Source organism: Plasmodium berghei (genome assembly GCF_900002375.2).
Source record: "Plasmodium berghei ANKA genome assembly, chromosome: 14".
Lineage (NCBI taxonomy): Eukaryota > Apicomplexa > Aconoidasida > Haemosporida > Plasmodiidae > Plasmodium > Plasmodium berghei.
Window position 1 is genome coordinate 496,227 of NC_036172.2, and position 14,568 is coordinate 510,794.

Below are 14,568 nucleotides of genomic sequence, written 5' to 3' on the forward strand. Positions count from 1 at the left end.
TCATTTTCCTTAATTTTTTTATAATTATTTTCTATTTTCATAATAATTGAAATGAATCAATTTTTTTAATAATTAAAACAAGCATATCAAATTCTTTTTTAATTGTTTTTTTTCTACATATATAACAAGTTTACAAAAGCATGCACAATGGCGTACTATTTTTTGCAAAAATAGAAGCGCATAAATATACAAATAATATTATGCATATTTATGGATATATAATATTAATCAAGTATATGAATAAAAAAAAGTTCCAGATCTTGAAAGCTTATCAAGAATTAACTAAATAAATATATGTATATTATATAGCGTATTACTCTTTTAAAAAATTGTGTAAATTACTCTATATTTATTTTAACTCCGGATAAAAAAATATATGCATATGCAACTTTTTTAGTTTCCAATTTATTGAGTATACAACAAATTTATGCTTCTAAATTTGTTCGTATGCTATTTAATTTTCACTACTTTTGGTGCTTCTTGTCTCCCATATTTATATTATCTGAATCCAAATTTAGTTCTACATACTTCCTTAGTGTTGATATTTTCTTCTTATCTAAAGAAATTGTTTCCTCATTCACAGTTATTTGTTTATTCATTTTTTCGAGATATGCATTTGATGACAATAAAAGCTTAGTTCCAAATTTCCATTGTAATTCAATTTTATGCAAATTCAACTTTAGTCTTTTTGCTCGTTCCATCAACAGTTCTGATTCTTTTTTTAATGCCATAGAGATATTATTATTTTCTAAGTTAGATTTAAAATATTCAAAATACATCAGCATTTTTTGCGTTTCATCTTCAGAAAAGTTTTTTATGTCTTCATTTAAATATTTCCACTGCTCATTACTTAAATGCGTTAGTGTAAAATTTGAATAATCTTCATCTTTTTTATTGATTATATTTTTTTTTCTTTTTTTTTTGTATGTTGGCTTTTTAATTAAAATTAAATAACTAACTAAAATTGGAGACAATAACGAATATATAAAAAGAAAACGTACAAAAATTAAGTGTGGTAATATGAACATTATAAAATAAAAAACTTTACATTTCATATAAATTTCAATGTTAGCTAGTCCTGATAATATTAAAGATGAATGCATAAACTTCTGAGATATTGCCATATCATTAAATCCATCTAATCCATAAAAAAAATAATTAAATAAAAAAAAATTCAGGTAAACAAATAATAATATAAACCCAAATTTCACTATTTGTTTTTTGTTAAGACGCAATGCTTCGAATAACTTTTCCTTTTTAACAAAATCAGACAAAAAAATAAACATATTAACTATGAGAAAAAAAATAACTAAATAAAATAGACTTATAAATTTTGAAAATATCCCAAATAAAGTTATATATATATCATAATATATGTCCATAAAATTATGATAGTATTCTATCTTGTTAATATAAATGCTCATAACTAGCCATAGTACAATGGTTGAAAGTTGAAATAGACAAATGATCAAATTTAATAAATCGCATTCAAAAATATATATCAAAAAAATTTTTAATTTTAATAGTATTCCAGCTCTAGTTTTGTAATCCTTTTGATATATATGTGTGTCAACTCTGTTTTGATTATTCGGATAAATTCCTCCATAATTATTCGCATAATTTTCCGCGTAATTACCCCCAAAGTTATCAGGGGTGTAATAATCGGGATAGTTACCATACTGATCAGCGGTATAAAAATCTATTGGCTGCTGGCTATTATAATTATAGTTATTAAAATCATATGATGCATGTATGTTTTCTTCCGGCCCAGAAAAATTATTTAAATCTCGAAACATGCAACCGCCTGGGGTAGTATTGGTATTATTAGAACTATATAAAATTGAAAGATAAATATTTTTGAAGTAGGAAAAACTTTTAAAAAAATGCAAATATATATTTATAAATAATGATATTAATATAGTTGCAAACATTATATTGATTATTATTCCTTTGATATGGAAAATATTAAAAGAATTAAAAAATAAATGATCAAAATTTATATTCTTTTTTATGTGTCCATTAGGTGTTATAATAAAACATATATTTACTAAAACACTATGCTGATCAATATTATCATATAAAATAAAAAATATTTTAATTTCTTCAGTTGAATCATTAATTAGCAACGATATATTATTTAAATTATGCTCAAATATTTCTCTTTTTTTCATATTTGTATAGCAATTTTTTAATGTGTAATCACAAGTAAGAATATTATTTATAGGTTTTATTTTTTCTCTAAATTTTATCCTTATTTTTACATTTTCATTTCGAATATTGAAAATGTCTATCCATTTAAATTTTTTATAATGAGAATTATTATTATGTTCTGCATCATTAGACCCATTTTTTAAAAAACCTACAAATGTATTTTTTATCCATTCAATTATGTCACTTTTATTTTTTATTTTATTGAAATTTAAACTTTCATTACGTATGCTAACATTTATAAATTTGTTAAGATTATAATATTTCATAGTATCTACTAAATTTCTGTTTGGTGGATAAATTATATTTTCTATTTGATATCTTAATAAGTCTTCGCATTCTTTACCTTTGTTAAAATCATTAATCAAAAATAATAAAATAAACATAATGATTAATGTGCATAAATATATCGAAATTATGGTTCCTCTATGTTTCGTTTTACATTTATTGTATTTTTTCAAAATACTCTTTTTTTCCTTATATGATAAAGACATAATTGTGTTGTTCATATTTAAAAATGTGTCTAAAATTTGTTCGATATTAAAAAAAATATTTTTTTTTTTTTCTTCCAAATTTGTTCTATCATTCAACATTTTATGACTATTTTGATTTCTACCTATATCTAATATATCTTTATAATTTAAATTTGAATAATTCAAATTGTTTGGATCTATTTCATAAATAGTTGAACCATTTGATAAATAACTACTATTACTACTACTATCACTACTACTATCACTACTTAATATTTCAGAATTATATTTTTTTATATCATTATTATGAGTTTCTAACGATTTTTCGTATATTACATTGTTAAAATTTTTATTGGGATATTCATACCTTTCATTGTAATATTCTTTTTGTTCCTTTGGAATATTATAATTATTTATGTTATAATTTTTTGAGACACGATTTTCGAGCATATATATATTTTTTTTGTTGTTTTGTACAATCTCATTGTTAAGTGGTTCTATATCATGTTCGTCATTATTATATTTGCTATTACTTCTCCTAATATATCTATCGTCTTTTTCGTTTTCTTCATTTTTTTTATCATGTTTTATTAAATTTTTGGAATATAAATTAGTAAACATATCGCGCAACTTTTGGTTTCTTTTAAAAAACGATTTAATGGCTAGAAAAAATATAAACGAATAACTTATAGTAATAATAAAAATTAAAAGCGAAACAGAATAAAAGTAAGAAATAAAATTATCTTTATTTTCTATAGAATAAATATTAAATCTTTGGAAATTTGCAAATATAATACACGCATTAAAAATAAATACATTAAGTATGTTAGAATTAATCTTTTCTGGAAGGATAAAAAGTTTATAGCTAAAAAGTGAGAATATACCCAAACATCCAAATATTATAATTATTATGATAAAAAATGGATACAAAAAATCTGTTTTTATACTTTTTTCAACATTATTATATTTTTGTATCAAAACCCCAAATTGTTTTATAAAAACATAAGAGCATATAATAAAACTTATTATAGATGATCCAATAAAAAAATTTCGAATGAATTCTATTTTTAATAATTGCGAACCTATATTATTTATTAAATCTACAATATTATTATTGTCTATCTTCGAATAAAATCCATCAAATTCATATTTTCCTTCTTTAAACGCCACTTGAATAATTGGAAGATGAAACTGGTACAAAATGTATATACCTAGAATAGCCAAATTAATGATAAAGGTAACTACGAACAAATAGGAAAAAATAATGAATAATAAATGAATGAAAAATGAAAAGACGGAAAAGTTGGAATAATTTTTTGAATGGGCAAAAGACTTTCAAGCTTAAATCATTAAAAAAACGGCATGCTGAAATAAAAATACTTATATAAAGCATTTCTCTGTCTAAACTATTACAATTCAAATATATACATATATTCTACATATTAAAAAAATAAGATAAATTTCTTTTTAGTTACCGAAAAGGGCAAATTTGACTGGATACGATTTAACATACAGTTGGAATCCAACCAACATAAATTTTCGAACATTTTTTGAAATTTGAATAATAAACAATATAATAAATATGGACAATGAAATGAGAAAAATATAATTATTAAATTTGCTAGTAGAAGCTGATAAGGTTATTAATTCTTTATGCGTTTTCGCATTAGGTAAAAAAGAAAATTTTAAAATATTATATGATAAAATATTTAACAAAGGATTATATAATAAAAAATCCAATGAAACAGAAGCTATATTATAATTTGTTAATATAATAGCTGGTATAAAATATGGGTAATTCGTAGAATAATAAGTACCCTGAGAAAGTTGCTCATTTATTTTCTCTTTATTTTTTTCACATATTATTTGATATAAACCTCCTAATTTTTTGTATGATTTGCTATATGAAAATAAATAGTTCCAATTTGCTCCAAAGTATGTAGAACTAATATTTTCTTTATTTTCTAATTCATCTGAAAAGTAATCATCTGGATATATTTCATATATTTTTTTATCTTTGTATATATTTTTTGGTTCATTATTATTTTTTTTATATAATCTCATAGTTATTCTCCAACATTTTCCAAATAAAATATTATTATTTAAAAACTTGTCTTGTGCCACCTTTTCAGTAAAGGTATTTTTAATCCATGAAGACAGTTCAAATTTACTATGTATATTTTTAAATATAGAAAAATCCTTTTTTTGAGGGTTATAATAAAAATTATTATTTATTTTTTTTATATCATCGCTTATAGATTTATAAAATGTTTCTGAAAATGTTCTTGATTCATTTATATCATTGTATAGAAAATTTTGAAAATTTTTTACCTTCACTACACTATTTGAAGTATATATAACAATAAAGAAAAGGATTATTAAAATTAAATCAATATTTATTTTTAACCATTTTTTTTTATTTTCTAATTTCCCTGCCAGCACATATAATTTAGAATGCTCCTTTTCGTCTTCTGCATATTTAAATAATATATTAGAATAAAATTTTAAAAATTTTAAATCATCATCATTTGGAATATTTAGGTTTTCCTCTCCTTTATTATTTATTTTTATATCCATTTTATAAAAGTCTTTATATTGAATTTCTTTCCATTTTACGATAATTTATTAAAGTTTTATATACGTGTGTATATGTTCCCTATCATGATATTTGTTTTATTTTTTGCATATACGTCTATGCTTGGATACATAAATATGTATATATGCATAGCGTATATATAAATTTTTTTATTACAACAATTTTCTGTAGTATTGAAGTTAAGATATATTATTTCGATGGCATTGCTTAATTTTCGTCCTTTCAAAATGACTAAAAGACACGGTATTATTCATAACGTATAATATGACTAATATATTATATATACATAAAAATATATACATGTATCGTGATATTGTTAATACTTAAGTATCTATTGATATAAAAATTTATTCAATATAGTGTTATTATATGAGCATATTTCACATATTACTTTTTAAACTCCATCTCTCTGAGATATTTGTAAATTTCACAAAACAAAAGAAAATTTAATATATTAAAAATTATGAACATTTTATAATAATATGAAATTCCTTATATTAATATTATTTTTTGAGAGAACTAATCTAATATATATAATATTTTTTTTCTCCATGTATGCACATTTTTGCATAAAAATATATCATATTTTAAAGACGCTTAAAAAATAAAATAAGTATCACAAATGAAAATATTCCTTATTTTATTTCTTTAATATGGTAAAAATATATGAAATTAATAATAATTTTATATGCCTTATATTATTGTTTATTTGTTTTTTAAAAATCACTTATCATATATTCAAATGTGTAACACAATTTTATGGATATATATAGCCAATAATTTACATTACAATTAATACAAAACAAAATGGAATGCCAATGCAAAATTATTATAAGAAAACAAAACATATGCAAAAAATTAACTTAATATGCAATAAAATTTCCTTCTTCGATATTTTACATTTTAAAGCTCCAAATTTTATATTTAAGGTTAATAGTGATAATAGAATCAACGGCTGCAGGATAGGGTTTTTATTATGATCCTAATTATCTCCTATACTCACTTTATTATGCTTTAAAACTGGAATATATAGTCGATATTTTTTATAGTGTTTAGTAAGGGTGTATGTTTCTTGTTATTATCTGCAAGCATAATTTAAACATAATTTTTATGAAAATAAATATATTATTTTGTTTTATGAAAAATATTCTGAAAAAGGTAAAAGGTTTGTTTTTTTTATTGTTTGTTATATAAATATTTTGATTCTTCATCTTCATCAGTGCAATTTGTAGTTTGAGATAATAATATATTATGGAATATATTGGGTTTATTTTCTTGGTCAATTTCTCTAAATATATTTAAATTATTATTTTTCTCATTATTTAATATATATTGCACATACTCAGAGTACTCTTCATTATCTCTAATATTATTTAAAGATTTTATATGAAATAAAATTAATTGTTTTTGTATTGGGGTTAAAAACAATCTGATCAAATCTATAAGCATAATAAGTTCTATATGTTTGCACACACCCTTCATTGTATTGAAAAACAAAACATCAAACCAAATACTTGGATTTAATAAAAATGCGTGGTTTTCTTCTCTGTAATTTATTTTGTTGTTATCTCCTATGTCAACAGTTGGACGCATTTTACTACTAACACAACTTTCCTTGTAACTTTTTGTATTATATTTATCACACATAATGTAGCAATATTTGCATATGTCTATTATACTAAAATATGTGTTGTCAAATAAAATTTTTTCAATTGATATATAATCATAATCTTTTGTATATCGATTTCGATTAAATAAATTTTGTTTGTTTTTAATTAAATGGAAATTGATAGAATCTAAATTAAAATTATCTTCATTATTACTTGATCCGTTATTTATATATCCATCGTTAAATAGTTCATTCATTTTATTATCATTATTATAAATTGTATCAATTAAATAATAAAATTGATTTTCTTTTTCAATATTTTTTTTACTGTCTTTTTTTTCCATTTTATTGTATTGTATATCATTTTGTATAAATTGTTCATATATTTTATCTCTCTTTTTTTTTAATGTTAATTCGCTGACAAATGTTGATGAATTTTTAGATAAAACTATGGCTAATAGTTTTGAAGCTATCATAAACTGCTTGTTCATGTTAAGTGATATGATTTTTATTTTAAGTATTTCTTTTATTATATCAAATATTTTTTCCATTTTATCTTCTAAATGATTTATATTCGACTTTTCTGTATTTGGTAATTCATCATTTTTTGTATATAAATTTCCAAATATATCTTTTGCAACAACCATAGAATAGTTTTTTAGACTTTTTAATTTATAATATAATTTAATATATAAATCTATAGCTTCATTTCTATGCTTTATATTTGTTTCATTTAAGTAATTTTTTTCTAAAATTATAAAATCAGGAAGTGATATTTTTTTTTTAATATGAACATTAGAAATATTATTTAATAAAATATCTGGAAATAATAAATCTTTACACCCAATAAATTGTTTCATCTGAGCTAAATGAAAAATGACATGAAGAATAAGATTGTGCGAACAAAATGTTGAACTTTTTAACGTGTTTAAACACTCTTCTGCTAGTTCAATAGCTTTATCAAAATTTCCATTATTTTTTAGCGAATCTGCTAGCAAGCACTTGCTTAGTAAAATAATAAAACTTGGCATTTTCCCTCTGATCGAATATTGTAATGATAAACTGTAATATTTTATTGCTCTGTGAAACTTATTTAAAGACATTAAAACATTACCCATTAACATTAAAGAGTATATATATATATAGTGAAAACATATATCGCTCAATGATGTTATTATCTTATAACAGCACTCAGAATAATATAATGCCTTTAACAAATATTTACTTTTTAAATCAAGATTGCTATCAGTTTTTTTGAGTTGATTAATGTTATATGACATATCAGTTTCTTCATTGTAATTACTTTTAATTATATTATCATTTTTTGTATTAATATTATTATTGGAATTATTTTTTATCTCAACACTATTTGATTGGTTATAATAAAAATCAGACAATAAGATATTAGAAAAAAGTGCGCTTACATTATATTTACCATCATATCTTTCACTAAATATTAGAATAAGTTTATAAATTATTAAAGCATCATCAATCTGTTTTTCTTTTATCTTACATTGTAATATTAAAATAAGTATATCTCTTTTTAATGTACCTATATTCGGAATCATATTATAAATATAGTAGCATATTTTTAAACACTTTTGTATATAACCATGTTCAAAATGTAAATATGCTAAATATAAAAATGTTTTTGTTAATTCAAATACATTTTTATTAGCATTAATGTTTAATAATAAATATATACATTTTTTAGTTTTTACATAGTTTATACATTTCATTTTTTTATTAAGTATACAATGTGGATGACAAGGAATGTTATATTCATAAATTAAACTTTTTATTTTTCCACATAATCCAACATTGCATATACTATTTACATATAAAAAGTCACTATTTTTTATATTAATGATATATGGAACATTTTCTTCTAGTATATTATTTATTTTAAATTTTTCTTGACTTATTGTATTGGAAAATAACTTTTCTATAATTCTAAAAGACAATGTAGAATATTTTGGAAAAGATGATTTACTTTTAGAATAAAATAAAGAAATATAATTATTCTCATATTGAATTGTTTCCCTGTTTTTATCATCACATTTTGAAAGAAGAATATTTTTTTCATATTGTATTTTTTCCATAAAATTTCGAATATCTTTACATTCTCGTTTTTTATCGGTACAATTATTTTCGTTGTCATGTTTTTTATTAGATAAATTATGAATATGTTTGTTTTTTTTGTTTTTATCTACATTCAAATTATTATTTTTTTGTAGCCCCAAATATATACCATTATTTTCTAACTTTGGTTGTTTACTTTTATTCATATGGTTATTTCTTTTTTTTTCATTTTTGATTTTTCCATTACTACTATTTGCACTAAAAATGTGTATAAAATTATCAACGTTGGGAAATAAATGTTTTTCACATTTTGAACTAAAATTAGACATATCATCCAATTTTATTGGTAATCGAACTTTATAATTTTGTTTGCAATGTTCTTTAAAATAAATACCTAAATGATATTCTAAGCATGATAATAGTCCATACGTTTCTATTTCTCGAATTTTTATATGATCATTTAAATTAATCTGAAATTTTTTAATACAATGGGGTATAAGAATATTATTCCAAAATTTTATACTACTAGCACTATTCACATTTAAGGTTAAATTTATTAAATTAATTACCAATTTATGTGGTATTAATTCTGGATTTTTTTTACAATTTTTCAAACAATCATTACAAAAACATATAAACTTATCATTTTTTAATTTAAGACATTTTCTATACATCATTTGATCGTTATCATCATTTTCAAATATTCTGATAAAATCAAATGTATCAGCAATTTTGTTATATTCGTCATAAAAAATAATATCTCTTTTTTCATTATTTTCCATATTAATAATATTTTTTATTTGTGCATTATTATTATATATTTTGGGGTTGTTTCGATTTTTTACCTCCCTCTGGATTCCGTTATTCCAAAAATTAGACACACTTAGCACATTTGTTATAAAATAATGTATATTCTCATAATGTATAGATTTCAATGTTCTACAAATCAGTTCTCTACATATAACTTCGGAAAGGTATGTAGGCGTCTTTTTATTATTTAATATATAACCCAAATTTCGAATGTTAACACCGTGGGAATGATATACGTGAGTTATATCATAACTATCATTAAAATTTGCTATAAAATTTATTACTTTAGGTAAAATATAATTATCAATATTATCAAAACATTGCTTACTAACATTTTTTAAATGATATATATTGTTTTTATTTTTTTCATCATTTTCCTCGAATTTTTTTTCAGGTTTTATATTAATTGCAAGTGTTGTATTGCATAAAGGATTCCCTTCGTGGTAATATTTTATATATTCATATCTCAATCGTGTGATAAAATTATCTTTATTAATGTTTGAGACAATTGGAGGTAATACTTCTTCGGCTCCTCTAATTATATATAAATTATCTATAACTGATTTAAATAGTTTTACATTATTTTGAGATTTAAATATTCTACTTTCAAAATAATTTGACATTCCAAAAGGCAAAATACAACAACTGTAGTTTACATAATCACTCATTTTTATTAATTGGTCATATAATGTACGATCATAATTTTCTATTTCTACCATTAGTCGTTCATAAAATATTTGTTTATTTTTAAAATTATCTCCACTATTATTTGACAAATTATTTTCTGAACATTTTGTATAGCTATTTTTCTCACTATAAATATAATTGCATTCTTTTTTATTTCTTAAATTATGTTTTTTTTTGTAATATTCATTTTGATCGCTATCTATATTACTGGAGGTATCTGTAATTTCAACATTTTCATATATGTCTTTAATTACATCAATTGGAATATAATCATTAGTTAAAGGCATTAAGGGTTCTGAAATTATTCGCATCCCCATAAAATCAATTTGGCTAGCTATAGGTAAAGAAAATTTTGAATCATTTTTCAAATTAAATATACAATCACATAACACATTTTTTCCCTTAAGATCATTACTATATATTTTTCTTGCTAAATTATAACTAATATTATCTTTTCTACTTCCCAAAACTACAGTAAAAACAAGACTATCAAATAAAAATAGTAAATCGTCATCAAATTTTGGTTTATATATATTATAAATATGAGGATAATTATCTTTAGTTACTTTAATAAAGCATGTTTTAAACATATTAATAAGATTGCTACGATTTTCATTTTCTTCATCGTCACTATCACTACTATTATCAATGTCATGATCGTTATGAAAATAATTATTAACTTTGTAATTGGTTAAAAATAATGAATATATAAGTCCACATGCTCCTATATTACTAGACATGTGAAATAACTCCAACTCATTATAAAAGATTCTTTCATGCTCCCCTTCTGTTTTATCATCATGAATATAATTTTTTAACCCACAAATATTTCGAAAAGCATAATTTATTCTATCATGCCAATTAGAACTTAAATACGATTTTTCATTTTTACACAACAAATTATATAAAGGATGGCATACATCAATATTATAACTCCTTGATGGTTTTACATATTCTACTAAATTATTAAATATTTTAATTTTATTATTTAAAAATTTTGACTTTTTTTTTTGTATTATATCATTTTTATTTAAAGAATTAGTTTCCCAATTAAATTGAGCATCGTTTGATGTTGTATTACTGAAACTGTGTGAAAGGTTATTATTATAAGAATAGTTTGTTATTTGATTATTTTCATTACTCTCATTTTTCTTCATTTTATCTAATAATTTTATTATATATGGAATTTTAATTTTATCTATCTCTACTTTGTAATTATATTCTGTTGTTTTACTACTTTCTGTTTCGTCTTTATGCTCTTTTGATAAATCATTATTCACTTCTTCGTCGAATTTCAAGCTGTTTGTCTTATTTATATTTAAGTTATTTAATTTTTTATTAAAATTGTTTGTTTTACTTTTTCTAACATGAGATGTGTTTTTTTCTTTTATTTTTGTCGCTGCTTTTTTGTTATTATTAATTTTATTTCGAATTTCAAAACTATCATACTTGTCTAAATTGGTACCATTATACATAAACTTATATTTTATCCCAATATTATTAGTTTTTTTAGGCTTATTATTTTTTTTGAATAATAAGTTTCTTAATTTTTTGTATTTAAATAATTCACTTGTTTTATCTAATATATTTTGTAATACTCCTTTATCGTTCACATATGCCCCAATTAATTGTTTTTTACTTGTTAATTTACTATTTGGGGGGTTATGCTGTTTTGAAATTGGGGAATTTACCATTTTTTTTATAGATGATTTATTAAATTTATGGGGTTTGCCATTATGATCTCTCCCTGATAAGTCATTATTTGTTACTGTATCCTGTATTCTATAAAGAGAAGCCATATTTATTTTTTGAAGATAAAAAAGTCTCTTTAAATATATATATTTTGCTCTGACTACTTACTTTTCAACTTATTTTCTTCTTTCTTTTTTACCTCTATGAAACTGTATTTCTATTTATGCGTTTTTTTTTGTCTTTTAAATTGTATTTTATTATATACCTGTTTTTTAACAAATAGGTAAATTCCACTCTTAGCTATCTTTATACAACATTATTTAAAAATGTAAAATCACACAAAAAAAAATACTGATTTATATGTATATACACAAGAATTATTGACAAAAATTAGTTCTTAATAGTCTATGTATATATCTTTTACTTATTTGTTTATTTTTATTACGTCAAATAAATGAATATGTGTAAGCTTGTTAACGATGAAAAGTTATATAAGTCTGCAAATTGACTGTTGATCTGTTTTAAAAATTCATATGAAAAAAAATATAAAGATATATTCGTTAATGTACAAACTCAATTTCAGTTCATTTTAAGAACAAATATTATTTTACATATTATTTATGATATATTTAAATTTAAAAAAATGATAAAAAAATTTAATAAACTATAAAATTTTAATTTATATAGGCTGTCTACATAAAAATATTTGAAGATATACAAATATGTTATAATATATACGTACATATGCGTATTGAATTATTCAAAATACTCGAGCAATTATTCTTCATTTATACTTAAAGAATTAGGTGCATTCTAATCAAAACATAATTTTTGTGATCATTTATTTTTGAAAAAAAAATAATAATATTTTTTGTAGACAATATGCATTTATTCAAATATACACAAATTCGAAATCATTAGTTCTTATGGTGGAACATATATGATTATTTTACTTTTTTTGAATTATGTTTTATTGTATAATGTTGTATTTATAAAGAAAATACCAAATGATAATCATGCACCCGTACAGTATGCATGCATACGCTATATACATATATAGCGAATACGTATGCACATATTTTTTATATTTTCACTTTCTTTTAGTATTCTCATTTTGACCACTTATATATTACCCCCGTTTTATTATTTATAGTATGCCTGCAAAACAGTGCATGTTGTTTTTCGTTGCTTTCCATATTAAGTTGTATCTAATTGTTAAGACATTAAAATTTAATATAATTGAGAAATATATATCTATATATACCCTTTTTTTGCATGTTTCACTACTTTGATAGTGTATTTTTTTGTATACAATTTTTTTACGGCGTGATTACTATATAGTTCGTTATAAAAAATATAAAGTGCCTAATGTTCATAAACACTATTTATTTCAATTTAAAATTAAAAAAATTAGTGAAATTTACATAAAAATGCATACGAAGAAACCATTCATATATAAATATATTTGTTTTCATATAAATTTCAAAAAAATAAAAAGTTTTTGATAAATATTGTAAAAATGTTAATATAAAATTTTATTTTCAATAAATAATTTTGCCAATGTTTTGGATAATTTATGTACAGGTAACCCCATAACATTATAATAACATCCATCAATTTTTTTAATAAATTGACTTCCTAGTCCTTGAATTGAATAAGCACCAGCTTTATCATATGGCTCTTTTGTTTTTATATATTCTAAAATATCATGCTCATGTAAATTATCAAAATATACATTGGTTTTTTCAACAAATGTAATAGGTGTCTTAGTTTTATACATAAATATGCACACAGCTGTATATACACAATGAGTATTATTTGATAGCTTTGTTAATATTTTATGAGCATCATTTTTATCCAAAGGCTTTTCTATTATTTCATTATTTAATGTAACAATAGTATCACAAGAAATAATTATATTAGGTAATGGATTATAATAGCTATTAATAGATTTTATTTGATAATTATAAGTCTGATCTGTATTATTGTTTTTTTTTAGATCATTTTCAACAAAATTATTATCATTTTGTTTATAATTTTTTTCATTTTTATCCTTATCATCGGTTTTGTTATTATTAAACCAAATATGCTCTGCTACATTAAATCCTTTTCTCAAGGCATTCTCTTTAACATATTCTTCAGCAGTGGGAAACGATTTTTTATCTAAATTTTCTTCAAATCCGGATTCGCAAATATACATATTTTTTATTCCTGTTAATCGCATTAACTCTATTCTCCTAGGGGATTTACTAGCTAATAATATTAAACATTTTTTTTCATCTTCTAAAATATTTCCCAACCCTATAACACTCGAGCATTCCATTTTGTTTTCTTTCAAATATCTAGCAAACAAATTGCGTAGTAAAATATAAAATAGGGATAAAAATTAATATATAAAAATAAAGAATGTA

At 21.5% G+C, this 14,568-nt stretch overlaps 3 protein-coding genes across 3 annotated transcripts; all 3 read right to left on the bottom strand.

Moving 5' to 3' along the window:
* Positions 1 to 464: 464 nt before the first annotated feature.
* Positions 465 to 5,258, bottom strand: PBANKA_1411900 (conserved Plasmodium protein, unknown function; the record flags this gene model as incomplete). The annotated part of the gene is made up of 2 exons (XM_034567446.1): positions 465 to 3,922; positions 4,157 to 5,258. 2 exons carry the CDS (start codon positions 5,256 to 5,258, stop codon positions 465 to 467), a joined length of 4,560 nt encoding a protein of 1,519 aa, XP_034423942.1.
* Positions 5,259 to 6,453: 1,195 nt separating this feature from the next.
* On the bottom strand, positions 6,454 to 12,264 carry PBANKA_1412000 (conserved protein, unknown function; the record flags this gene model as incomplete). Its single annotated transcript, XM_034567447.1, has 1 exon — positions 6,454 to 12,264. The coding sequence occupies one exon, from the start codon at positions 12,262 to 12,264 to the stop codon at positions 6,454 to 6,456; it is 5,811 nt and encodes a 1,936-aa protein (XP_034423943.1).
* A 1,415-nt stretch (positions 12,265 to 13,679) lies between these two features.
* On the bottom strand, positions 13,680 to 14,480 carry PBANKA_1412100 (Maf-like protein, putative; the record flags this gene model as incomplete). The annotated part of the gene is made up of 1 exon (XM_034567448.1): positions 13,680 to 14,480. The coding sequence occupies one exon, from the start codon at positions 14,478 to 14,480 to the stop codon at positions 13,680 to 13,682; it is 801 nt and encodes a 266-aa protein (XP_034423944.1).
* Between the last annotated feature and the right edge of the window lie 88 nt (positions 14,481 to 14,568).